Source organism: Crinia signifera, chromosome 7 (assembly GCF_055691185.1).
Source record: "Crinia signifera chromosome 7, ASM5569118v1, whole genome shotgun sequence".
Lineage (NCBI taxonomy): Eukaryota > Metazoa > Chordata > Amphibia > Anura > Myobatrachidae > Crinia > Crinia signifera.
In genome coordinates, this window is record NC_139223.1 from 8874453 (window position 1) to 8901649 (window position 27197).

General features: G+C 45.8%; 1 protein-coding gene across 2 annotated transcripts in view; it reads right to left on the bottom strand.

Annotated features, from left to right (window-relative positions):
• LOC146019744 (uncharacterized) overlaps positions 1 to 27197 on the bottom strand; it is a 178833-nt gene that overhangs the window by 48126 nt on the left and 103510 nt on the right. The window contains exon 1 of one of the 2 annotated variants that reach the window (XM_083152270.1): positions 10143 to 10533. The exons of the other annotated variant lie outside the window; for it this stretch is intronic. Within the exon in view, the coding sequence (XP_083008396.1) occupies positions 10143 to 10461 (319 nt within the window). The 5' untranslated portion in view covers positions 10462 to 10533. Of the gene's footprint in view, positions 1 to 10142; positions 10534 to 27197 lie in introns of those variants that run through there. 2 annotated transcript variants of the gene reach the window in all.

A 27197-nucleotide genomic window follows, 5' to 3' on the forward strand; every position in this document is an offset into this window, starting at 1 on the left:
AACCACTGGGTTAACCCATAAAATGGTTATTATTTGAGATGTGCAGTTTGGTTCTCCAGAAGTCTGAATCCATCCAAATTTCTGGATGCGTACAGATCCAAAACCCAGCCCAGATCTCCCGAAATGATCCTATCTGAACCAAGTCCTCGTTTGGATCTTCTTCTGGCCCAGAATTTGGAATTTGTATCCAAATTTTGTGGTTTAGATTGATAAATGCACACGATTTTAGCACACATTTCTACTTATAATGTCTACAAGCTATCACAGGGCATGTTGCAATATTAGAAAGTCCAACAAAATGTGTCTCTTTGTAACCAGTGCCCGGACCATTGAGGGAGAGGTGGCTGGTTCAAATGACTGGTGGCCGCTCAGGCAGATGCCAGTTATAGTTCTGCTACTGGGTGGTGTGTGCTGCAGTGTGGTCTCCAAGTCCCTCTGTCCTCAGACATTTCTTTGTTTTGGCTGTTGTGACAAAGATCACAAACACAGGGTCTCAGATGACGACTATTATCATCAGCAGGTACAGCATAGAAGGTGACATTCATATACAGCTGGTATCACGGCAGTAGCATACAGGCTTAGCAGACTCCTAAAAGGCTCCAATGGTCCATAGTCTAATCCAGACCCCCGGCCTTTCACTCGCGTAGATAGTCCACCAAGGAGACTCTGCCATGGAAAGCTTTAAATCAGGACACCCCAGGTGCTGCTGATTACACCTGGGATTCTGCTACTGCTAACAAAACCTGGTCTGGATCCTCAGCATTACTTTCATGTAGAGGAATGCTGACTTTGCCAAACTTCTCCCCCCTTAGCTTCAACCACCCTGGTGAAGCTACACAATTTTCAGGTGAGCTCTCAGCCTCACCCACCTCTACTTCCGTCCAGGTACAAAGCCCTGCACCATCTTCCAGAGGTCGCTGACCTCACCTTCTTCCTCCTTCCCTAGCTTCACCATAGCTTGCTTAGAGGATCAGGACCTACAAACCTCCTGAATAGGGCATCGGCATTGAGATGCTGTTTCCCTGGACGATGCCTCACCTCAAACTTAAATGGCTGCAAGGCCAAAAACCAACGGGTCACAAGAGCATTCACCTCATTGTTTGTTTGCATCCATTTTAAAGGTGCATGGTCTGTGAACAACAAAAACTCTCATTCCAACAAATATCTCAAGGACTCACTGATTCACTTAAAGATTACGCAATCCTGCTCTACAGTTGAGCACTTGTGCTCTCTTGGCAATAATTTACAGCTAAGGTAGAGGATTGGCTTTTCCTCTCCATCTACCTCTTGGGAGAGAACTGCTCCTAATCCTGTCCCAGAGGCATCCATCTGCAACACAAATGGTTTTCTAAAGTCAGGAGCTTGCAAGACAGGCTTGGTGGTGCTCACCTTAAATCTTGCCAAGCAGTTTCCTCTGGTCTAGACCACGTTATTTTGTCTGGGGACTGTTTCGTAAGACATTCCGTTAGTGGAGCCACTCTAGCTGCGAAATCTCGAATGAATCTGCGATAATACCCCACCCGACCAAGAACATTTAGGTTTAGTTCAGGTCTAGACCACGTTATTTTGTCTGGGGACTGTTTCGTAAGACATTCCGTTAGTGGAGCCACTCTAGCTGCGAAATCTCGAATGAATCTGCGATAATACCCCACCCGACCAAGAACATTTAGGTTTAGTTCAGGTGAGAACTGCTTCTACCTTACTAGGCTGATGTTTAACTTGTCCTCTGCCCACAATGTTCCCTAAATAATTGACCTAAATCATACCAATGGCACATTTCTCAGGGTTGGCAGTAAACCCGTAGGTCTGTAAAGACTGTAAGACTGCTTCTACCTTTGGTAGATGTGACTCCTAGTCAGAGCTGAAAATAACAATGTCATCAAACGCTAGAAGCCTAGGAGACAAAATTCCTGAGCCAATTGCAATACTGACCAGGGATGACCTAGACATTGTGGCTATTACAGAGACATAGTGTAATGAGAATCATGACTGGGACATAGCTATACCAGGATACAATTTATTTAGGAAGGACAGAATGGGAAGAATCAGAGGAGGGGTAGCAATGTATGTAAAGAAAAGCATAAATGCTACTTTACAAAACATTGAAGAAAAAAATGAGGCCCTTTAGTTGACCATAGAAATGGGGGAGAAGGACATTATTCATACTGGGGTAATCTATAGGCCACCAGGCCAGGGGCAGGATTTGGACAGGAGCCTATTGCTTGATGTCACTAAAATGGCTTTAAAGGGAGAGGTCATAATCATGGGAGACTTTAATCTACCTGATGTGAATTGGGAGGAGTCTTTTGCAAGATCATCTACAAGTGGCAAATTTCTAAATTCCCTTCAGGGAGCAGCTCTCAAGCAATTGGCAAGGGAGCCTACTCACAAAGACTCAATATTATATTTAATACGCCATACAAATGGTGACAGGATATCAGACATATATGTGGGTGAGAAATTAGGATCCAGTGATCATCAAGCAGTATGATTTAGTATCAAGGCAGGGTCCAACTCCAGTCACACAAAAACTAAAATGGTGCATGGCCTACATCACAAAACTTACCTGGATAGACTAAAAGATCTTAACATGTATAGTTTGGAGCAGAGAAGGGAAAGGGGGGACATGGTAGAAATCTTAGTACAGGAGGGAAATTTTCTTTAAAGGAAAAGTAGTAATAGAACACGAGGACATGCACTGAAACTGGAGGGAGGTTCAGGGGAAATGTTAGAAAGAATTACATCACAGAAAGGGTAGTGGATAAGTGGAATAGCCTCCCATCAGAGGTGGTAGAGGCTACGACAGTAGAACAATGTAAACATGCTTGGGATAGGCATATGAATATCCTTACAAAGAAATAAGGATTAAAAAGGGTTGAGATTACCTGAAGGATAAAAAAGGGGCAGAATAGATGGGCCAAATGGTTCTTATCTGCCGTCACATTCTATGTTTCTATGTTTCTAAACATGCAGCCACATACTCCCTGTGGAGACGCAGCAACTTATTCATCCTGTAGCTCTTTGAAAGGTTGCTGGGGCACCATGTAAACCAAATGGGAGTACTTTATACTGGAATTGTTAGGTGTGAGCACCTGGCAGCCTCCGGACAGCTAGGCGGCTGAAAGCTGTGGAGAGAGGGTCTGAGTCCGCAGCGAGGCCATTGCTAGGAGACGATCCCAGAGTGGAAGTGCCGGGCCTGTTGTCCGGAAATAAAGTACAGCGGCCGAGGATGCTTAGACGTTCTGAGCGACGGAGGAAAGGGGTGGCTGCCATCCGACGCCGGGGCGCTTCCTGAGTGGGAGTCCCCAGTTTAAACTTCCTGGCAGCCCTCTGCATGGCACCAATGATTCTCTGATAAGTCCTTGCCTGTCAGCTGTCCTGTCAGCAGTCACTGGTCCTGTTCCAGAGATCCTGCCTGTGTCCAGTCTTCCTGGTATCCAGTGTGATTTCCCAAACCCTGCCTGGGCAGAGATAAGTGCTTTTACCATCTCTTGCATTATATCTGCCCTCCTTAACTTTGTGTTTATCTGTGTGGAGTTATATGGTCTCTTTATTTGATGTAATTATCATCCAGCACAACATGAATAGTTTTATCTTATTATTGATATCCTTTTGCATTATTGCATACATAAGTCTTGCTTGGATATATTATTCATATATTTATCCTCTTCATGCATTGTCGCATTTACGGTAGTTCGGTGGGAGACAGTGGGGGGAATTTACTAAGTGACATACAAATAAAAAAATCATATTTGCACTTGTACTTTTTGGGGCGTATTTATTATTTTCTGGATTTACTGTCCTGAAAATACGATAATTTGTATACTGTAGGTATTCATGGCACATTCATAGTTGTATTTACAAATACGAATGTCTACACCATGGAAAGAATACGAATAGTAATCACCATTCAAAAGACTGGTGATTCCTAATTTACTAAGCAGCCTCATTTCCAATACGCTAATAATATGCAATTATTGGGATACGGACGCTAATTGCCGGCCAAATACGCCAGGAAAATACACTTAATTTTCCTGGCATATTTGGCAGAAGCCTAGAAGACTTGACAAAAAAAAATAAAACGATCATCTGGTCCAGCATCCTGGTTTATTCTTCCCTCTCCAGTATTCTTCAAGTCCGGTCTAGCAATCTGGATAATTCTTCCAGCTCCAGTATGCTTCAAGTCCGGTCCAGCATCCTGGTTTATTCTTCCGGCTCCAGTATTCTTCAAGTCCGATCTAGCAATCTGCTTAATTCTTTCAGCTCCACTATGCTTCAAGTCTGGTCCAGCATCCTGGTTATTTCTTTCAGCTCCAGTATTCTTGCAGTCCAGTCCAGCAACCTGGTTAATTCCTCCGGCTCCAGTCTTCCGTTATTCTTCAAGTGCAGTCAAGTGTTGTGGTTAAGTCTTCCAGCTCCGGTCATCCTCTGCTATTCTTCGTTTCAGTCTACTATTGCTGCCTCAGAAAGACCTACAGTGGCCCAGCTACCTTCCAGTCTCCTGGTGTGACTCGTGATCCCCAGTTGCATTCACAGGAAACTCAGGTCCTGACAGTGATCACTAAACTGATTGATTGTCTGCCAGTATGTATTTGTGTGATGAGCTACATATAATACCAGTTACACTGCCAGGGGAGAACATCATATATATTGGCTGTGTATCCCTTCATATTACACCAGTAGTGGTGACACATTGGCAATAACAGCACAGGTGCCCATTATTTTAAACCAACATGGTTCCTAATATACTACCTAAGGATACTCATCGTGTTATAGCCAATTGATTTGTGGATCACGTCAGTGATAGCAAACACATTACCGTATATTAGTTGATATCCCTATAACACAAATAATTCATTTCTACTGTAATGTGGAAAACCGGAAACAGAGGGAGAAGTCTGTAAACGCTCCTGATGCTCATTCTGAGGCCCAGTAACAGAACTCATTGCCATTATTAGTGATATTAACACTGGCCTGAGCCTTGTTACCGCGCTTCTGTAAAACATTTACAGTAACTAGAAGCCAGGATGGGAAGGATTTTGTGGGCCCCTTAGGACCTGCCATGGCCTAGATGAGCACCTAGGTTGTCCTCTGAGAAATTGAGGCCTGCATAGGACAATATATGTAGCCTGAGGCAGGGGCAATTATTGCAGTGGCAAGGCCCATGTGCAGACTCCATTTGGGCCCCTCCCTAGCCTGCAGAACTGTACGCTCTGGGCAGCACCAGTCTCTAGAGGACCTTAGCACTGCCCCAGGGTCTACAGCTGGGACAGCGCTGGGAAAATGACCACTGCAACATTTTCCTGGTGATTTCAGCAGTGCTGCTGCCACTGTTGGACTCCGGAGAGTAAGTATTAAAAAAATGGATGTAGGGTGTACTTCCCCCATTAAAAATTGTCAGTGGCCTGAAGGAAAGATGGTTTGTATGAATTTCTGGGCAGAGTAGATCAGAATCTCAAGATCAGAACCTTGTGCCTGAAGCGAGCACCATGTCCCTTGTGGCAAGGTCACATTTTTAATGCCCTGGACATGTTTAACCCTTTGAGTGGTGAGTTTTGCTGTGGCAGGATACACCTACCAGAGCAGATTTCTCCTACACCAGAAAAAAACACCACAGAATGTAGGGCCACCTTCCCACCTCACCTCTGCTCTGGCATTCGTATGCCGGAGCTCCCCTTCCATTGCCCCAGCCGCCATTCATAGCAGTTACCACACAGGCTGCAGGCTCAGGGATATTCGAGGAGGACGCGGCAGCCTGAACTCCCTAGTGCTTCCGAGTCCCCCCTGAGCTGCCGCGAACATCCCTGAGCCTGCCGCCATTGTCACTGCTATGAATGGCGGTGAGGGAGTGAGCGATGGGGGAGTGTCCCTAGAGGTGCTGTGCCAGTGGTGCACACCTGGCGGCACCATTGGCGTGCACCTACTGTAATTACATAACACCCAAAAGGATTGTCTAGATCATACCTCCCAACTTTTGGCTTGTGGAAATAGGGACACTTGCGCGGCGAAGCCGCGCGAGCGCCCGAAAAGGGGGCGGGGCGTATGCAAATGAGGGCGCGGCTTATGCTAATTAGCCGCGACCTCATTTTCATACGAGAATAGACGCTGTGCGCATGCGCACAGCGTCTATTCTACTAGATTGGGGGGTCTCCCAACTGCCACCCCCCGCAGCGGGACAATGCCTGCCGCGGGTGGGACAGAGGGACAGGACCCGAAAATCGGGACTGTCCCTCTAAAATCGGGACAGTTGGGAGGTATGGTCTAGATAAGTAAGCATCTTCCATGCGGGAGTAGGGGGTGTCACTTTTGATGATGTTTTGTCACTGACTTGAACCTCATACTCCATGTTCCAAAGACACCTGTTCCTTCAGTGTGAGAAACAAACCCTGTAACACACGATAGTTAAATACAACCTGCGCCCTGCTACCTGCTGCTTAATTTGACCGTTGAGGTTTCAAACCTGGAGATTAAGGGGGTGATTCAGGTTGGCTCACAAAGACCATTTGTTTTGCGAATGACAAAACCATGTGCACTGCAGGTGGGGCAGATGTAACATGTACAGAGAGAGTTAGCTTTGGGTGAGTTATTTTGTTTCTGTGCAGGGTAAATACTGGCTGCTTTATATTTACACTGCAATATAGATATCAGTTTAAAGTACAAACACCAACTGAATCTGGGTTGGGATCGTTTGGTCTACAGCCACTAGGTCTACAGGCAGCAAGGTTTATATGTGTCTAGACATGGGTGTAGGTCGACAGGTCATGAGGTGGACACAAGCATTAGGTCGACATGGGCAAGACCAACAGTGAAAAGGTTGACATGGGGTTTTTGCACTGTTTTTTTACCCGAATGTCGACACTGTTGACATGGACACAGTTTGAAGTACACTGCATACCCTTGCATCACTTGCTTCGCTCGCAATGCTTCGCGCACAGTGCCTCTCTACGCTTGGCACACTATTTTATTCTCCAACCATGCCCTATTGGCTGTCGACACATGTCAGCTCAAAAAAACAATAAAAAACCCCATGTTGACCTTTTGACTGCCGACCTTACCCATGTTGACCTAATGATGTGTTGACATAATGACCTGTGGAACTTCACCCATGTCGACCTTGCTGCCTGTCCACCTAGTGGTGTCTACCCAATGCTTGTCGACCTAGTTGCTGTAGACCGAATGACCGTATCCCCCAAATCTAAAGCTCATGGCACATGTTACATCTGCCCCACCTGCAGTGCAGCATGTTTTGTCCATTAGCAAACCAAATGTGCTTTTCAAACCAACCTGAATCACCTCCTATATTAGATGTTTGGTTTCAGAAATAGTCTCAGGGGTTTATTTGCTTAAGGTGCCCATACACGGGAGGTTCCCACTGGCATGCGAATGAATGAATTTGTGTGCTGGACAAATCAACCTGGCTTACGAATGGGGCGGGCGTACCACCATTCGCCGGATGGGGTCTGGATGACTCACAAGGGGGCAAATTTGCGCCCGAGCAAGTCAACCAGAATAAGGCCTAAAGTACGGAGTTCATCGCTCTGTTATATGCTAGTTTTATTTAAGATGATATGTTTCCCATAGCAACCAATCAGAATCTATTTCTTATATATTTAGCACCTTCTAGAAAATCTCTATATAACAGGCTAACTACTCCTCACCTCTATGAGGGTAAGTACTGCCAGTGACCACTAGAGGCCACTCAAAGGATCAAATTACCCCTTCTGGAGAGATGGAGCTGTGAAGACAGATTGGAGGTAGGAGCAGATAGGGACTGGCCGTGGGGTGGAGAGTTTGTGGGCTAAAAACGGTCACAGCTCAAAGTGGAAGTAACAACTGTCACGGTTCAAAGTGAAAGTACATTGCAGAAGCTGTCACTTTGATGGACTTTTAACTAGTAATATATAAAGTTGTATTGGTTGCCCTATCTTTAATAGAACTCCCATCTTAGTGTCTGAAATTAATTTTGATTGTCTATATCAGTGGTTCTCAACCTCGGTCCTCAGGACCCCACACAGTGCACGTTTTACAGGTCTCCACACAGAATCACAAGTACAATAATAAGTTCCACCTGTGGATCTTTTAAAATGTGTCAGTGAGTAATGAGTGCACCTGTGCACCTGCCGGGTAACCTGGAAAATGTGGACTGTGTGGGCATAGGCGAATCTAGGGGGTGGTCCGGTGGTGCACAGGACCACCCATCCGGAGATACTGCCAGGCAAAGCTGGAACGTTTTCCCTATAGGATAACATGGGACCCGCTAATTCCGACCCCCACCCAGTTCAACGGCTGCCAGTTCCCCCTTCGCCATCACTGAAGCTCGAGGTTGATCTCAGTCGAACCCAAATCGTTGGCCTTCAATCTGATACCAGGCTGGATCCATATGGGTTAATTGGTTCCAGGGATATTGAGGTTAAACCGTTTTTTTTTTACATTTTTTAAATGTAATTTCATGACTGTTTATGTTGTTTGAGGGCAGATTTCTCTGGAACCAAACAGCCTAGTTTCACCGAACCAAAATCATTTGAAGCCAACTCAAAAGTTCTTCAATATGATACTGGTCTCATGTAAATGGGTCAGTTGGTTCTGAAGATAAAGCTGGTTGGTTAAAGGGGGGTAGGGAGAGGGGAGTGGTTGTCTCTCCCCCTCACACCAGAAAATGCAGGGACTAGGCTGGTATATAAGGGGACAGCCTGGGAATGTCCCTGCATGATCCTGGGACCATATTCCCGGGTAAATCCCTGCATTTTCTGTTGTGAAAGTGGTATTATTTCAAAGAGCTGTGACCTGCAGTGCTCTGAATACAGCCGGGAAGCCCCCTGCTCTCTGCCCAGCTGTCAATGACTGTCACCCCTGCAGCTTCCGCTCCAATTCTTCTCCCTGCTTTCACCTCAACCCGCCCCCCCCTTTAATCATGTGGTGCCGGCGCCCGGCATGCTCCCCCAATGTCACGCACAACAACAGCGCACACAATATTTCAAATGTCCACTCAGCTAGAGGGGACACGAGGAGGGGAGTGGGAGCGTGCTCTGCGCTGCGCTCTGCTCCTCTCCCCATAGAAGCAGCTGCACCGCTCTCCATCTCTCCCTGCAGCAGCAGCGAAGGCTCATATAAAAATTTACAGTAAGTGGCACTTTTGGGGGCATTGCTTAAGGGACACTACAAGTGGCGGTATGTGGGGGCATTATGCATAATGTGTGGCTTAATGTGTAAGGGGCATTAAGGTGTGCAGCATCATGTGTAAGCGGCATTATATGTGCGGCATCATGTGTAAGGGACATTATGTGTGCGGCATCATGTGTAATGGGTACTATGGAGTGCAGCATCATGTGTAATGGGTACTATCATGTGTGGCATCATGTGTAATGGGTACTATGGTGTGCGGCATCATGTGTAATGGGTACTATGGTGCGCGGCATCATGTGTAATGGGTACTATGGTGTGCGGCATCATGTGTAATGGGTACTATGGTGTGCGGCATCATGTGTAATGGGTACTATGGTGCCATAAAGTAAGAACCCCCTAACAATGAGCATGTAGGTAAGCAGCACTTATGTAATGGGCATTACCATTTGTTATATAGTATGTAATGGGCATCATGATGTGTGGCACAATGTGTAATGTGTTATATAGTATGTAATGGGCATTATCGTGTGTAATATAGTATGTAATGGGCATTACGGTGTGTAATATAGTATGTAATGGGCATTATGGTGTGTTATATAGTATGTAATGGTCATTATGGTGTGTTATATAGTATGAAATGAGCATCATGATGTGTGGCACAATGTGTAATGGGCATTATGGTGTGTGGCCTTATGTGTAATTGGCATTACGGCGTGTGGCTTTATGAGTAATGGGTATTACGGAGTTTGCTTAAATGTGTAATGGGCATTACTGTGTATGGTCTAAAGTTTAATACCACACCCCTTTTTGTGATGCCACGCCTACTTCCCATGAGGCCATGCCCTCTTTTTGCCGCGCGTCTCCGACGCGCAAAGGTCCCCCTGCTATTATGTCTAGATCTGGGACCACCCATTACCATTATTCTAGATTTGCCTATGTGTGTGGGGGATACTTGAGGACTGAGGTGGGGAACCACTGGTCTATATTACAGCAGGAGTGAGGACAACGTCTCTACTTACCTAGCTGTGCATATATCACCCCAGTTTCATACTTGTTCATAGTCGCACATCCCCGGTTATCCACCAGTGTGATGGTCTCAGTCAGCTTATACGCGTTCCTCCTCATCGTCTCCGGTTTATCCTCTGCACCAGCCACCACTGCGTAGTAGCCATATGGTCCATCATTCATAACGTATATGCAGCTGTTAATGAAGGAGGATTTACCATGACCGGTAAATCCGAAAAGCTGGAGGAGAACCCGCTTATAGCCCTGATTCCCTCGGGCACAGTTATCAAGGCTGAAATGCTGGATGTATTGTCTCATGGCGTCTACATCCATAGCTGGGTCTGCAGTGAGGAGCTTGTTCTGTCTCTGATACTAACCACGTAACTGATAGATGCATACGCTGTATCTCACTGCTGAATATAAGAAGGAAATGAAAGTAAAATGATGAATTTAGTTTCAGTGAATCATGAGCTCAGAGTTGTGCCCTTCAAGAACTTTTTATGGGAATTATTTCCATTTCACAGAAAATGAAACTAATTATTATTATTTATTTATTTACAGTTTCTTTTATAGTGCAGCAGATTCCATTGTGCTTTACAACTGGAAACAACAAACTAGGTATAAACAAACTGACATAAAGATAGAAGGGCCCTGCTCGCAAGCTTACAATTTATAGGGGTAATCGGAGGGATACATAAGGATAGGATTCCATTGCATGGCAGTGCCCCCAGATTACATGGCAGTGCTACCAGATTACATGGCAGTGCCACCAGACTACAAGACAGATGTAATTAGATGTGAATGCTACTGGAGGTTACAGATGTTGCCCCTCTCATTCAGCTCACCTATGGCCAGAGGCGTAACCTCTTTTTGGGCGCCCCCCGCCGGACCTTTTGGGTGTGCCCCCCCCCCCCAAATATTATCCCCCTCCAGTCCTTACCCCGTTGTTGCCACCGGCGCCTCTGCCTCTAACCCGACACGCAGATCTGTGTCGGGTGACGGGCGGTCCCCGGCTCCGGCTGCACTGCTAATATAATGAGACACTCATAAAATGGCTGCACCCATAATGCTGTATGGGGGCAGCCATTTTATGAGTGTCTGAGTGTCTCATTAGATTAGCACTGCAGCCGGAGCCGGGGACCGCCCGTCACCCAACACAGATCTGCATGTCTGCGTGTCGGGTTAGAGGCAGCGGCGCCGGCGGCAATGGGGTAAGGAGGGGGGAGGGCAGGAGGTAACTTAGTCCCGCAGACCCCCCGGCGCCCACACCTGCCTAGCGCCTCCCCGCCGCCGCGGGGGCTGCGGGACTATAGTTACGCCTCTGCCTATGGCAGTTGTACCTCCTAGTGGGAGAAACTGTATTGTGAAGTGACTACAATATTAATAAGCTCTATACCGCCGGAACTACTTTGCTAATACTGTACTGTTCAGTAAGCTACAGTACTGCAGATAGACACTAATAAATACAATTACATTGAAGTGTCTATCATTACACTATTTTATAACTTGCTATGGGGACAAGTGGGTGAATACTGTGCATTTATTTACGTTAATACCCCTTTTACTAACAGGGAAGTGATGGAGGCCTACCAGAGGGCAAGCCATGCCATAAGAGAGGTTCTGTAGGACAAGGACTGGAGCGACCTTGTCCGGTGGGACCCCTGACTTCTGCAGTCCTTAAGGGGACGTAAGTATTGTTCAATACTGCATGGTATTTCCTGCTTGTTGCCATGGGGAATTTCCTATTTGTGTAAGGGTTCTTGGAGTGTCCCCGCCAAACCTAACTCTGTTGCCTCAAACTGGGGGTTGGCGGGCGCGTGCAGAACTAGGCTTCGCCAATAATTGCCGCATTTGAAGGAGACAGTCTGTCTCCAACCCCGATGCCACCTGGTCTTAAGAGTGACAACGCGCCCACCAAGGCCAGGAGAGAGCAAGGGGACAAGCTAACTAATAACCACAAGAAACGGGGAACTCCCAGAAACCCCAGGGGAGCCATGGGGTGATTACATGCTTGTTGCCATGGGGTCAGTACGTGCTCGTAGGCATGTGGTCATTACATGCTTGTTACTATGTGGTCACTACAGTATGTGCTCATTGTCATGTGGTCATTACATGCTTGTTGCCATGGGGTCACTACGTGCTCATTGTCATGTGGTCATTACATGCTTGTTGCCATGGGGTCACTAAGTGCTCATTGGCATGTGGTCATTACATGCACATTGCTATGTGGTATTTGCATGCATTTGGCCATGGGGTGATTAAATGTGATTACTTGGGCACATTGCATTCAGACGTGCATGCATTACTGTGCCACAGTGAACAGTATATTAAGGGCTTTGCTGTATACAGTGTAACAAGACAAATAGAGCGCTTAAAATATGAAGATGCACATAAAAATCAGAATCTCTTAAAAGCAGCTGCAAAAGCCATAAACAATGGTACAGTATCATATGCATTAATACACACTCCCCGATAATGACCCGATCACAGCACTTTAACATGGCAAGTCCATCGTTGAAGATAAAATAGGGTCAGTATTATCAGTATGATATTTTTGTAACCTGAAAACTGTGTATTCGATAGTCAAAATAGACCCAAGAGGAGAATCTCAGTTCATGGGTTCACTGCAAATGTTTATAATCAGTATATAAAGGCAGGTATTAGGTATTTGTTGATTTAGAAACTGACCCCAGTATAAGTCTCCGTGCACTCCACACCAATACAGTGTCTCCTGTAACTGGAGACCAGGGCTTAAAGTGGTCATGGAGAGGTGGTGGAACTCCTCCCCCCACACCCCCCCCACACCCACACACAAACACACCCACACACACACACACCCACACACACACACACACACACACACAGACACCTTATTAGGTAGAACCTAGACCAATGGCAGGGAATTTGTGCCCTACGTCCCATAAAAGGATAATGATCCCAAAAGGAAGGGGTGTGGTCACACAATAGTAACAATATAGTAATATATAGTAACAATAGTAGCAATAGTAACTTCAATATAAATTACAGCACACAGTAGCAAAACCATATACACATACACACATTACAGCGCATGTAGTGCCCTTGATTCATATTAAATCACACAGTAGTGCCCCTTATACACATAGGCCCTTATTCTGATTGAGTCGGATGGCTCCGAATGCGGCCGGCCGATGGTTGGTGTTTGCGCATGTGCATGTGTCCTCCTCATCCCAGCTGTGTCATTTGCACAGCGTCACATCAGCCGGTCTGTACTGTAGTGCCGGAGGAGATGCTCACCAATACTGGGATGCACTCAGAGAGGCTGGTACTTAGCATGCGCTGCAGAAGCTTTATGCTCTGGCTGGCAAGAGCTGGTCTCCCTGTCACACAGATGTCTCCCTGTTGTGCCAACCCTGCTCATTTCCCCGGAAAAATACCAGTCACTATCAGGGGGTGTCTGCTCACCAGCGTGCACACTCCAGTGTCCTCTCAATTGGAGTGGTGGGCATCCTGGTGTATGGAGGCAATATGGGATAGTTACTTTGAAGTCCACTTTGATAAATCGGGTCTCCGCAAGTAACACATGGCGGTTTCATCAATGCATTTCCTCGCGGGATCGGACTTCGCCCTGATGAATTCTGATCCCATGATGAAACGTGTTGGGCGTGACCTTCTTCTGTCCAAGAAGCAGTGGCGTTGTCATCGGCCGGTGGCTATCTGGGCACCCGACACCGCTTACCTGCTGCGGTTTGCTGCTGAGTGATATCTGGATTCCATTGTTAACCCTTGATTGCACTGCTGGATCTCTGTTATGGCAAGCTGTTATACCCTAACCCCAATGTGAGTATAAAGTAAAATCTGTTATGCATTTATGGCCACTGGTGTGCTTTCTCTTATTTCTTTTTGCAAGCATTTATGTGGATTCGTGGTTGAATCCTAAGGAAGCGGCACACACATTAGACATTTGTGGACATTGCTTATTGAAAGCATAACAGATTTTTGTGCCTGGTATTGTTTATATATACAGGTTGAGTATCCCGTATCCAAAATGCTCGGGACCAGGAGAATTTTGGATAACGGATTATTCCGTATTTCGGAATATTTTAATATTTCAATTATGTATTTTGAAGTATCTTGCATGTATGCTGTATAAACACATAAAATACACACAAATATATTTTATTACCACATAAAATACACACAAATATATTTTATTTGTTAAAAAAACAAGGTTTCAAAACATGAAACAAAATTTGTGTACTATCTCAGATATTGAATTTGAATGCCAAGCAATCATTTTCATATATATAGTGCCAGTTACATATCATGTCACCAGTAGTGCTGTTACAAATGTCCCCAGTGAGTTTTTAGCAAAAAAATATATTTTTTTTCACTTTCTGGAATGTATGGTTTTCGGAATAATTCGGATAACGGATACTCGGATACGGGATACTCAACCTGTATATATATATATATATATATATATATATATATATATATATATATATATATATATATATATATATATATATATATATATATATATATATATATATATATATCTATATAATAAGTTGAAGAGTCTGTGTGCGTGTGTGTGTGTGTGCGTGTCCGTCGCATTGCGGACACACCGTGGCACTCAGAGACACCAAATTCAGCAACAAGATACCTCTGGACCCAGTGGTGTGCACCTCGAAGCCCTTTTTGGGAAATTTCACATAGAAATTTAAAAAACACCAAGTTTTAATTTTCCTTCATTGATGTTCTGGGGAAAAGATCGATGATCTGGGAAACCGTTTGCGAAGGAACAACTCCACACCCGATTTCATTGCTGTCATTGAGTATGAATGACAGATTCTAACATTATGGTGAAGGCTTTAAACAATTAGGAAATAATTGAGGATATACATAGACCACACATAACACACACACATACACATTGTACACGCACACACAGTACACCACATACGCAGACATAGCACACAACACACACATTTATACGTACAGTAGAGCACCTCACACACTTACACATTGGACAGATACAAACACACAACACACCACATGCAGTACAATACAAATCCATGCACACTACAACACATACCCAAAAACAGTACAACAAACACACACTTAAACATTGCCAGGATACGCAAAGCACACTACACACACATATATACGTAGCACACCTCACAAACTTACACATTCGGCAGATACACACAACACAACACACACACACACATAACACACCACTCACAGTACAACACACACCCACATTCACTATAACACACACCCAAAAACAGTACAATACACAGAACACACACACTTAAACATTGCACAGATACACACAGCACACTACACACACACAGATTTATACATTGCACACCTTACGCACTTACACATTGGGCAGATGCACACAACACACACACATAACATACCTCTAACAGCACAACACACACCCACATTCACCACACACACCCAAAAAACACTACAACACACAGTAAACACACACTTAAACATTGCACAGATACACAAAGACACAACACACACATACTGTATATACATAGCACACCTCACACACTTACGCATTGGACAGATACATACAATACAACACACACAACCACATACACTACAACACACACAAAAACAGTACAACACACACAAACACACAGAACACATAAAAAATTATTTGCCGTTTATTTAACAGTCTGTACCGGCAAATAAAAACTGTACCTAATGTACCGTTTCTACTTTGTACCCCATATCCGTCTCTCCAGTCCTCCAGCCTGTCACTGCGCTCCCCGGCCAGTTGCACTGAGAAATCTTTGTCCTGGCCAATGCACCCATTGATCAATACAAAGTGGCTACACTGGATATCAGGCACTGCTCTGCCTTAAGGGTTTCCCAGACTCTTTTGGTTCATAGATAATGTTTGGTCGATGGGCATGAGCGCTGCATGCATTTGTTTGAATGTTATGAGTGTAAGAAGTTGAAGAATAAGACTGAGATGAAGATTTGTCACGTTATAGTGTACAATTTTCTCAATAAATCGTGAAAAAAATATGTGTACATAGAAGTACAATCAAGAAATGAAAGTAGGATTAAAAAATAAATTCCGATTCAAATTGATAATGGTTTGGATGGGGGTGGGTTGCGAAACAAATCTATAGGTGGAGGGGGGTATGGATATTGTGGGCATAATTGATGTTTGGTACACCTACAGAGGGTCCCCAGTTGATGAGAAATTTTCACTACAGTGTCACCGTAGGGGGATTTCCAATTGGGGTTCAGGTGGTCTTTTAGGGACCCCTTTACAATCCCGTTGGTCTCTTCTCCTGGAGCCTACAGTCTCCCTCAGTGATTGACTATCATTAAGGGAGACCGTAAGCTCAAGGAGAAGAGACCTACAGGATTGTAAAGGGTACCTAAAAGACCACCTGGACCCCAATTGGGAATCCCCCTATGGTGACACTGTGACCGTGACACTGTAGTGAAAATCCCATCAACTGAGGACCCCCTGTAGGTGTAACAAACACCAATTATGCCCACAATATCCATACCCACACCTATAGATTTGTTTCACAACCCACCCCATCCAAACAATTATCAGTTTGAATCAGAACTTATTTTTTAATCCTACTTTCATTTCTTGATTGTACTTCTATGTACACTTACATTTTTTTTTCACGATTTATTGAGTAAATTGTACACTTTTTAACATGGCAAATCTTTTTCTCAGTCTTATTCTTCAACTTCTTACACTCAAACCTTATCAATGCACCCATTGATGATTGTGATGGCTGGATCAGTGGATTGGCCCGGCGGGTGTAGGGAAGAATTTGGTCCATTCCCAGTGGTGCATTACAGTGGTGCGGGTAGCGTGCGTCGCGTCATGACATCATGTGGCCAGGCCCACGGACCTGCTTCCACACTCAGGGGCTGCCCCACTGTTTTGTAGAGATGCTCGGTGCATGTGCTTTACAGATCCCCAGACCTCAGAGACTGCTGCAGGCAGGTTCGGTGAGGGGAGTGGCACTGGCAGGGAGCAGTGAATTTTTAATTAATGATGGCGCGGTAAGTAACGCTCACCCCGGACCCCACGCACTCAGCGCCTGTAATTACACACCCTAGAAACTGTACCATTGAAAGTATAGAAATGGAGGTGTGGCCACGTCCCTTTCTGATTTTGTACCGATTTCTGACCCTCAGATGTTGGAAGGTATGTCATAGGTGCTAAATCTCAGGAGTGGATGTGGAATTCATCAACACACACAAGTTATCAACTCAGGAGCGTTGTGTTTCAAACAACAACACCACACCTGATTTCATTGCCATCATTGAGTATCAATGCAAACACATTCTAACATTATGGTGGAATCTATAACAAATTACAATCTTACGTCTTTGGCACAGCATACTGTAAGATGACATTTTTCAGCAATTTTTGAAATAAAGAAACCCCAGGTTTTCCCGGGCAACGCCGGGTGGGTCAGCTAGTATATATATATATATATATATATATATATATATATATATATATATATATATAGCATAGAACACCCACCAGGTCTCCCCGCAGGGTGGTGAGATTAAGAGGCGGCACTCCACGGGCTTGGTGTAAAATAAATTTTAGTGGTACATCAGGTACATCAGGTAGGACTACCTGATGTACCTGATGTACCACTAAAATTTATTTTACACCAAGCCCGTGGAGTGCCGCCTCTTAATCTCACCACCCTGCGGGGAGACCTGGTGGGTGTTCTATGCTATATCTGCCATTGGAAGGCACCGCGGCATTACAATTCTTATCTGGAGTGCCGATCGTCCAAACTCTACTATATATATATATATATATATATATATATAAATATATATACTCACTCTTCAACAGGTGTTGGGTCCTTAAAAACATAGTGATAAATAGTCAAAATACAAGTATAACAGTATCAAAAACACAAACATTCACAAACAACGCATAAATAATCATGGAATTGTTTGTGGTGCGCTATCAACAGCTGCTGGCACTGGGTTTGTCAGGCCCAATTAATAGGAGCAAAAAAAGAGAGAGATGTGCCAGCGCTGGCTGTTTTAAGAAAAAATATACAATACACGGTTCTATAAATGACAATTTATTAATAACAATAGATTAAAACATTATATGAACATTATATAAACTAAAAATAATGATAAAAAGAATAAATGAGGTGAATCGCCCTAGAAGGTGTGGTAGACCACTCAAATTGAGCCACAGAAGTATATAGAATTCTGATGATAAATCTGTAGCTTGAATAATAAATGAATATGCTGTATATTACCCCTCGGTCACCCCTCGGATGACCCTCCAATTCCTGGATTTACAAATTTATTGGGATAACTGCTTGATCCCTAATTTCGTCCAGATACCAACCAGAGGACAATCCATTGGGAACCTTGAGTCCTTGAAATCATAGGACAAACCATAGGACACAGTGTCACAGACCCTGGCTCCATACCACCAGGCACAATCGGATGGTAATATACAGCATATTCATTTATTATTCAAGCTACAGATTTATCATCAGAATTCTATATACTTCTGTGGCTCAATTTGAGTGGTCTACCACACCTTCTAGGGCGATTCGCCTCATTTATTCTTTTTATCATTATTTTTAGTTTATATAATGTTCATATAAAGTTTTAATCTATTGTTATTAATAAATTGTCATTTATAGAACAGTGTATTGTATATTTTTTCTTAAAACAGCCAGCGCTGGCACATCTCTCTCTTTTTTTGCATAAATAATCATGCATAAACATCACAATCCAGATACAGAAAAATGTAAATATTTACAAAAAGCAAGTGAACTAGATGACTTTGCCGCAGATTGAAGAACTGTATACACATTGTGCAATCTTGGTCTATTCAATTTCTGACCTATTACTGCAATAAGACAAAACATATATATTACTGAACAACAAATTAGCAAGATCAGTAGAACAGACTTTGATACTTTTACACATAGATCAAACTATGATATGTTTACAAAAAGCATTGCAATCCAACCATTTCGTTCAGCCCTTTTGGGGCTAAAGTGTCGAGTTTTATAATCCATTTGGATTCTAAATTTAACAATTTTCTTGATTTGTCTCCACCACGTGAGAGTGGAGGGACATGATCTATGATCATGTATCCTAGCACAGGCAAATTATGTTTAGCTAACACAAAGTGTCTGGCAACCGGTTGTTCACTGGTGCCAGACACTAATGCTGCTTTAATAGCAGATCTATGTTGCCCCATCCTCTCTTTGAATGTGCAGCCGGTCTTACAACAAAGAACATGGGCAGGTGATAGTGTACTATACATACCGTGTGCTACATGTCAGAAAAAAATCTGATGTTAAATTTTTGGCCAGACCTTGGGTGGCAGAAAAAATTACCTGTCTGTAAATATCGACGTTACACAATTTGGACATCGATAGCAGCCAACTCTGGTTTTCCCCAAGAATTTACTTGTTTGATTTTTGTTAAAACCCGTGATATCTGTTTTGACAAGCAAGTCTTTTAAATTCCTATTTCTCCGATAACAGGTCATTAAAGATGTCCCTCTTAATGATTTTATTTCAGAGTCGGTTGAAATCAATGGCCAAATGGTTTTAGCAGTTCTATTTGCCTTGTCACTTAAATGGTTGAAATTGGTCCCCCACGTAAATTTGTTGTTTGTAGCTTTTCTAGTTTTAACTGTCATAAGCTCATCATGGGACAATCTGAGTGCTTTGGTTTTTGCTGAATCTAACACTTTAGTGCTGTATCCCCTAGCTAAAAATTTATCATACATCATATTTAAAGATGTCACCGCCTCACCCCTGTCAGTTGCGAGGATGCGCACTAGCAGATAGCAATAAGTTATTTCTATCAGTGGGTTTTGAATAGAGTGAAGTTTTGACCCTCCCCCCATCTTTCGTGAGTTTTACTTCTAAGAAAATCACACTTACGCTACTGATAGTATACGTGAATTTAACAGGGCTATCTGTCATGTTGTGCTTCTCCATCAGTTCAACAAATTATTTTTCTGTGCCATTCCACATAATCAATAGGTCATCAATGTAGCGCCAAAATGCTACTATATATGACGCTATTGTTGGATCAGCAAAAAACACGTCATGTTCCACCATAAACATGAATGCGTTGGCGTACGATGGGGCCACATTCGACCCCATCGCACACCCCCACAACTGAAGGTAAAAACCCCCATCATGGTAGAAATAATTACGACATAGTACCAACTTGAGGAGAGCAAGTACAAACTCAATGTGCAGCCCTATGTAATTGGCATTGTCAGTCAACAATTTCTTCACTGCATACAGCCCCATCTCATGGGGAATGCAGGTATATAAATTAACAACAACAACTGAACATAATAAGTAAGAATCCAAAACAGGAGGAAGTTTAGCAAGGGATTCCAGCAAGGTAAATGTGTCTTTAAGGTAAATTGGATGGGTTTGCACACATGGCTGTAAAAGTGTGTCTAAATAAGTAGATATCGGTTGTAGGAGTGATCCCCTCGCCGATATAATAGGGCGCCCCGGAGGGTGCTCGCTATTTTTATGTATTTTTGGTATAGTATACAAGAGTGGTCTTATTGGGTACTCTACCTTTAATGCTTTAACTATAGCCACGTCCAGGGGCGTAACTAGAACTTGGTGGGCCCCATAGCAACATTTTTAAGGGGCCCCCTACTCTAATATTCCCCTGGGGGGGGGTGCAGATAGATTGAGGAAAGTGAGAAACACAGAGGCTTCATGGAGGTTGTCAGAGAGGTTGTCAGAGAGAGAAAGGGACAGAGAGGAAAAAAGGGTTGGGTGCAATCAGGAGAGAGAGATCTGGAAAAGAGTGTCAGGAGGAGAGAGAATGAAAGAGGGAGTTAGGGAGAGAAAAGGGGGTGTCGGGGAAAGAGAGTGAGAGTGTCAGTGAGAAGGTGTCGGGCCAGAAAGGAGGAGAGACCGTGAGAGAGGGGTGTCAGGGAAAGAGAGAATGAGAGAGAGGGGGGGGGGTGTCAGGTGGAGAAATAGATGAAACAGATAGTGAGAGACCCGTGCTAGGTAGAGAGAGAAAGGAGGCAGAGAAAAAAAGGAAAGGCTGTAAGAGAGAGGGGGGAAAGAGAGTGGAAATGGGCAAAATAGAGGACCAAGATGGGAAATGAGGTGGCGAGTAATGGAAGGGGGGTGAGTAAGGGGAAGGGGAGTGAGAGAAGGAGTTTGAAAGGGTGACAGGCAGGCATCACTTTTTACCACTCATAATTCCCTTCCATTGTAATGCTGGTCGCCTGCTCCCCTTCCCCCCTTCCTGGTCAACTGCTCTCCACCTCAGCGCTGTCTCCTGCTCACAGGTCTGCAGTCTGTGGCCCCCTCGCTCATACAGCCACAGCCACCACTGTTATAATTTACCTGTTTGCGCCGTTCGCCTGCACCCAGCTGTGCCCAACTCCCGCTAGCGCCGCGGGTCCCCTGCTCCTGGCAGCGCCAGTCTACCACTCATGACCTCCAGGCGCTTGTCCCCTGTTCCCACCTGCACCGGTTCCCATGCTCCCGGCTGCGCCAGTCTCCCGCTCCGCCCGGCACTTGTCTTCTGCTCACAACCCCTTGCTTCTACCACTGCAGGTCACTTGATGCCATAACTGTTCTACAAGCACGGGTCAGATCCCCTGCTTCCACCAGCGATGTTCCCCTGCTCCTGGCCGTATCTGTGTCTGTCCTGGTCCCCTCATCGCTCGGGCTCTTTCCTCCTACAGCCAGAAACAGATAGTGGGATCACGGTCAAGTTTTCTATATGTGTCCTCATCAGACAATTGTCTTGCTATTTCAGCTCTGTAGTCATCCAATTTCTGAATGACTATAGAACCCCCCTTGTCTGCTTGGTGGATAATTACATCCTCCAGCGCAGCAAGGGTTTTTAGCGCCGCACGTTCATTGGCAGACATATGGCTTATGTACCTTGTACCAGTACCTTGGCTTATGAGAGGACCGGGGCTCACTTAGGAGGTTATTCTGGTTGGTGCGGTTCTGTCCGCATGCGGTCGGCCCGCCGATGTTGGTGTTTGCGCATGTGCAGAGGCATATCTGCGCATTTGCGAACGGGACGCACGTCCAAATTCCGCATGAATTGTGTACACTACGAACAGGGGGAGGAGAGGGACGTGAAGGGCTGTTTGGGCTCATTACCATATGTGTACACCCCGCCTTTTATGGGCGTTCCCATGAAAACACTGGGCGTACGTATGGTAATGCGGCCGTGACGCACGTGTAGGGGATGGACATATGACATTGTCGGATGTCAGCTGCCCGCCCAGATCCCTGCTTTTGCACGGAGAAATGCCCGTGTGGTCTGAGCACTCGGGTGCTGCCTGACCACTCGGTCCTGCATTCGATGCTCTGCGACCATCGAATGATGGGGGAGGTTCCCAGAGATGAAGGAGGTGTATACATGAGAAATCCACTCGTGCTCCATGCGGTCAGCGTCTTACCCCATTCGGACGCAGTGAGCGATCCGTACGGAAGGCGGGGTTTAGGACGCTTGGTCCTGGCCGCATATTCGGATCCGACCGCACCGACCAGAATAAGGCCCTAAGTGTTTCATCTAGCATACGCATATAAGATTAAATAGAGGCATTACAACTCACCGGGTCAAAAGCTGATTTAGCCTGCAATTTTCTCAGCTGAGCAGGGACCACGGAATCTGCGGGTGATTTATCAGAAAAAAATTCCTTCTACTTTAAATGCTTATTAAATCTAAACATGTCCACTTTCCAGTCCACTATATCAAAAGGAACTGTAGGAACAAAAGTTAAGCACTGATAGTTCATCTTTAGTGAAAGTCCTGTCCGTTAAATTAAATATTAGATCCTTTGTTGCATCGGGGGTTTGGTGTATTTTCCTTTTTTGCCTTTTATTTTGGCCTCCTCTCCTGGTAAATCTTGGGCTGTTGAGGACAATTGTGCCCTTGTCTTTATGCCTAAAGGGAAAATCGCTTTAGGATGTACATTTCTTCTGCGTGGTGCTCCCGTGGTGTCGTCATTAGTATTGCTGTGATCCCTCCTCATTGTCCTCCTGAATAGCGGGCGTCTATTATTTTTAGGATACGCCCCTGTTAACCAGCCATATACATGCTGCTGTTCATAATCAATGTCAACTTTTTTCCTTTTCTCATTTTTAAAGCGAATCAGGTCATTTTTATAAGTGTCCAGTTGCTTGGATAAATTGTTCAACCAATCATTTTGTTTATCAGCCGTCAATTTGCTCAGGTGTAGTTCATTGAATGCATCAATTTTGCTACATTCATTTCGCGCTTGAATTCTTCGATGACCAATAGTAATAAATCATATGAACATTTATTCAAAATTGATGTCCATTTTTTTGCAAAAATCATGTTGAAACGCCCAATCGTGGGAACATTTTTTATACGGAAACCTCTCGGGATTCTTTTATCTTTGTAATACCTCGAGAGGGTTAACCCATGGTAAAAGTAGTCTGTCTCTTTCTTCCTTAATTGCAACAGTTCATTATACAGATCCTGCGGTACAACTGCCTGGGTCTGTGCAACCAAATCATCATCAAATAATACACCTTCAACTTCAGATTCAGAAAAACTGAACATAGAACTCGGGTCTAGGATGATTCTGTGCTGGACCCCTTCCAAAATAGGGGTTGCCATATCGAATCCACACCCTCGGCAGCTCAGGCTCCTAGGTAAACACAGACCACAGCCTGGAAGGTGTTACTGCAAACACGTCCACTTGCTGAACAGTGCACTTATGTACAGGTGAAGTCCAATAATTAATAGATTTTCATGGTGCCTTACAAAATAGCTCATCCTGGTTACACTCGCCTCCCGGCACGGTTCCTTTCATTGGGCGAGCTCATTGAAAGCATAACAGATTTTTGTGCCGGGTATTGTATGTGTATATATATAGATAGATAGATAGATAGATAGATAGATAGATAGATAGATAGATAGATATTTGTTGCTGGCGGCACTCGCAAGCAGCTTTAATAAATAATGACACAACACTGTCGTCTTGTCGACAAAACAACAGTGTTGTGTCATTATTAATTACAAGCCACCTGCGAGTGCTGCCAGCAACAAGTATCTACATTTCCTTGCTAGCCAGTGAGGTAAGGAAGGCATCGGGTGCAGCTGACATCAGTTTTGCAAGGGAGTGCTGTTATCCTGTTTATATATATATATATATATATATATATATATATATATATATATATATATATATCTCTTATATATTTGGCTACATCTGTCACTCAATGTGTGAGTGTGTCTATAACACCCGGTGGAGTCATAGGCTAATAGCCTATCAGAGCCTCTGACTCCACCCACACACTCACATAGTGACAGAGAACCAGCCCACAGTGCCAGAAACCCTCTACCTCCCCATGCTGCCAGGCAAAGACACTGCTACTTCACAGCCACCAGGTGAGCGGCAGGCCTGCCCGCACCACCCCCCCCTGCCAGATCCCCACCACGGACCCCGGCAACCCCCCTCCCCTCCTGCGATTCATGAGGCCCCTGCGCCCCACTCCCGCAATTTGCGACACCCCTGCGCCCCCCTCCCATGATTTGTGGGCCCCCAACCCCCCACCCGCGATTCCACCCCCCCGCCCCCTCCCGTAATTTGCGGCACCCCCTTGACCCGCTTCCGTGATTTCTTGGAAACCCCCCTGCGACCCCCCTCGTGCAATTCGCGGCACACCCCCCCATGATCCCCCTCCCGCGTTTCACGGCACACACACCCCCCGCGACCCCCCCTCCAGCGAATCGCAGAACCCCCATGACCCCCCTCCCGCGATTCGTGGACCCCTGCCCCCTTCCACGATTCACGCCCCCCCTCCTGCGATTCATGCCCCCCCGTGCCCCCCCTCCTGCGATTCCCAGGCACCCCGCAATTCATGCCCCCCTCCTGTGATTCACGCCCCCCACGCCCCCGCGCGATTCCCGGCACTCACCCTCCCGCAATTCATGGACCCCCGCAGCCCCCCCTCCCGCAATTCACTGAACCCACAACCCCGCTCCCGCAATTTGCGGACCCCCCATTCCTGCAATTCAGCCCCCCCTCCCGCAATTCGCAGACCCCGAACCCTCCCGCAATTCGCTGACCCCCACGCCCCGCCTCCCACAATTTGCAGACCCCCCTAACCTCTTTCCAGCAATTCAACCCCCCAGCGGACCCCCGCGACGCCACTCCCTCATTTCATGTAACCCTGTGAGAATGGGGGATCCTGTACCGCCACAAGCAGGTAATGCCCTAGGTGGGAAAGCCGGCCCTGGCCGCCGCGCTGCAGGTTCCCCCACTGCCAAAAGTGTCCCCACGGTCCTCTGCACCAGCGCCACAACTTTTGTCAATGTCTCGCCCACATACCACTATTATACAGCCTCCTGCTCTCATGCATGCTCACTCCCTCCCAGTGGGTGGAGACGCTCACCCACTGCCGGGAGCTGCATACTGTCCCCCACCCTCCTCCAGTTCTAGGGATGCCCATCGACCATCAATGATTTCAAATAATCAATGGTTTATGGCCGATGTTGAATACTTTTGCCATCAATGTTTGAGGACCAGATGGTTTCCCTACAACGATGGCAGAGGAGAACCGATCAAGTTTCAAATTTTTTTAAGGTGCCAGGACACGGAGCATAGCTACACACTACCCCCACCCGGAAATTCCGCCACCAAGTTCTGATTGACCCACGGCCTATTCAGTCAGATATAATGGATGACCATCGATAGCTACAACAATCGATGGTTTTCCAATTAATATTTTACTACTATCGATGGCAGGGTGCAAAATCGCCATCACTGACAACCATCGATGTCGTCTGCACCAATGCCTATCATTACTCAGCAAATGGCAAAAACCTTTACTACCCCTCAGCCCACACACCTCTATCACTGCCCTGCCTCCTGTTCTTCTGCCCCGTAACTTCCGCCAGTGGGGACCCGCTCACCCTGTGTTGCCCACATTCCCCTATCATGCTTTACCACCCAGCCTCCTGCTCTCATGCACCCTAACTCCCACCCAGTAGGAGGAGACACTGGCTCAGGGCCACCGTCCTGTACTCCTGTGCTGCCACTCTGGACCCTCACCCACTGGCAGAAGCTGCACAGTGTCCCCCACCATCCTCTTTAGTCCCCCTTATGGCCACTGTGAGGAGGCACAGGATAGGGCTTGCCTACATTTTTAGAAATGAGTTACCCTATGGCCCAAGTTTTGTATTCTTAAATTAAAGCCCTCAGTCTGCAGAGGTTACACACAGGAAGACATTCAGAAGCAGACAGTAAGGAAGTGTTCCCTTTAGAAAAGCTTTCCTCCTTGCCCTTTGGAAAGATTGACAGCATGGTCCACCAATCCAGAAGGAAAGATCAATCAAAGGTGGATTGTGGGAGAGAGGAAGTAAAAGAAAAGGTGACTGTGTGGTAGATGCTAAATTATAGTGGGCTAAAGGACCTGTGATGACATCACACCCACGTGACCCGCAGTGATCAGTGGGAGGAGTCAATACACTGAGTTCCATTTCCTCCTTCCTTTCCTACTGCAGGCAGGATCAGCATGTGCTGCGGACTGGTTGTGAGACATCCCAGGTATCAGGTACACCCAGCGGCACCCCCTCCCCTCTCACCTGCCCGGTGGGCACCCTCTACGTCACCTGCTCTTACCACCCACCTTACCCGGCGGAACAAAACTCCCCCCACCCCTCCTTCGACGGGCACCTTCTCGCCCGGCAGCACCCTCCGCTCCCGTTCTTACCCTGCACCACCACCCGCACATTCTGCCCCCACACTGTCCCCCCTGCACATACTGCCCCCACACTGTCCCCCCCTGCACATACTGCCCCCACACTGTCCCCACCCTGCACATAATACCCCACACTGCCCACCCATCACATAATACCCCACACTGCCCACCCTGCACATACTGCCACCACACTGCCCACCCTGCATATACTGCCCACCCTGCATATACTGCCCCCACACTGTCCGCCCCTGCGCATACTGCCCCCACGCTTTCCCCCCCCTGCGCATACTGCCCCCACGCTGTCCGCCCCTGCGCATACTG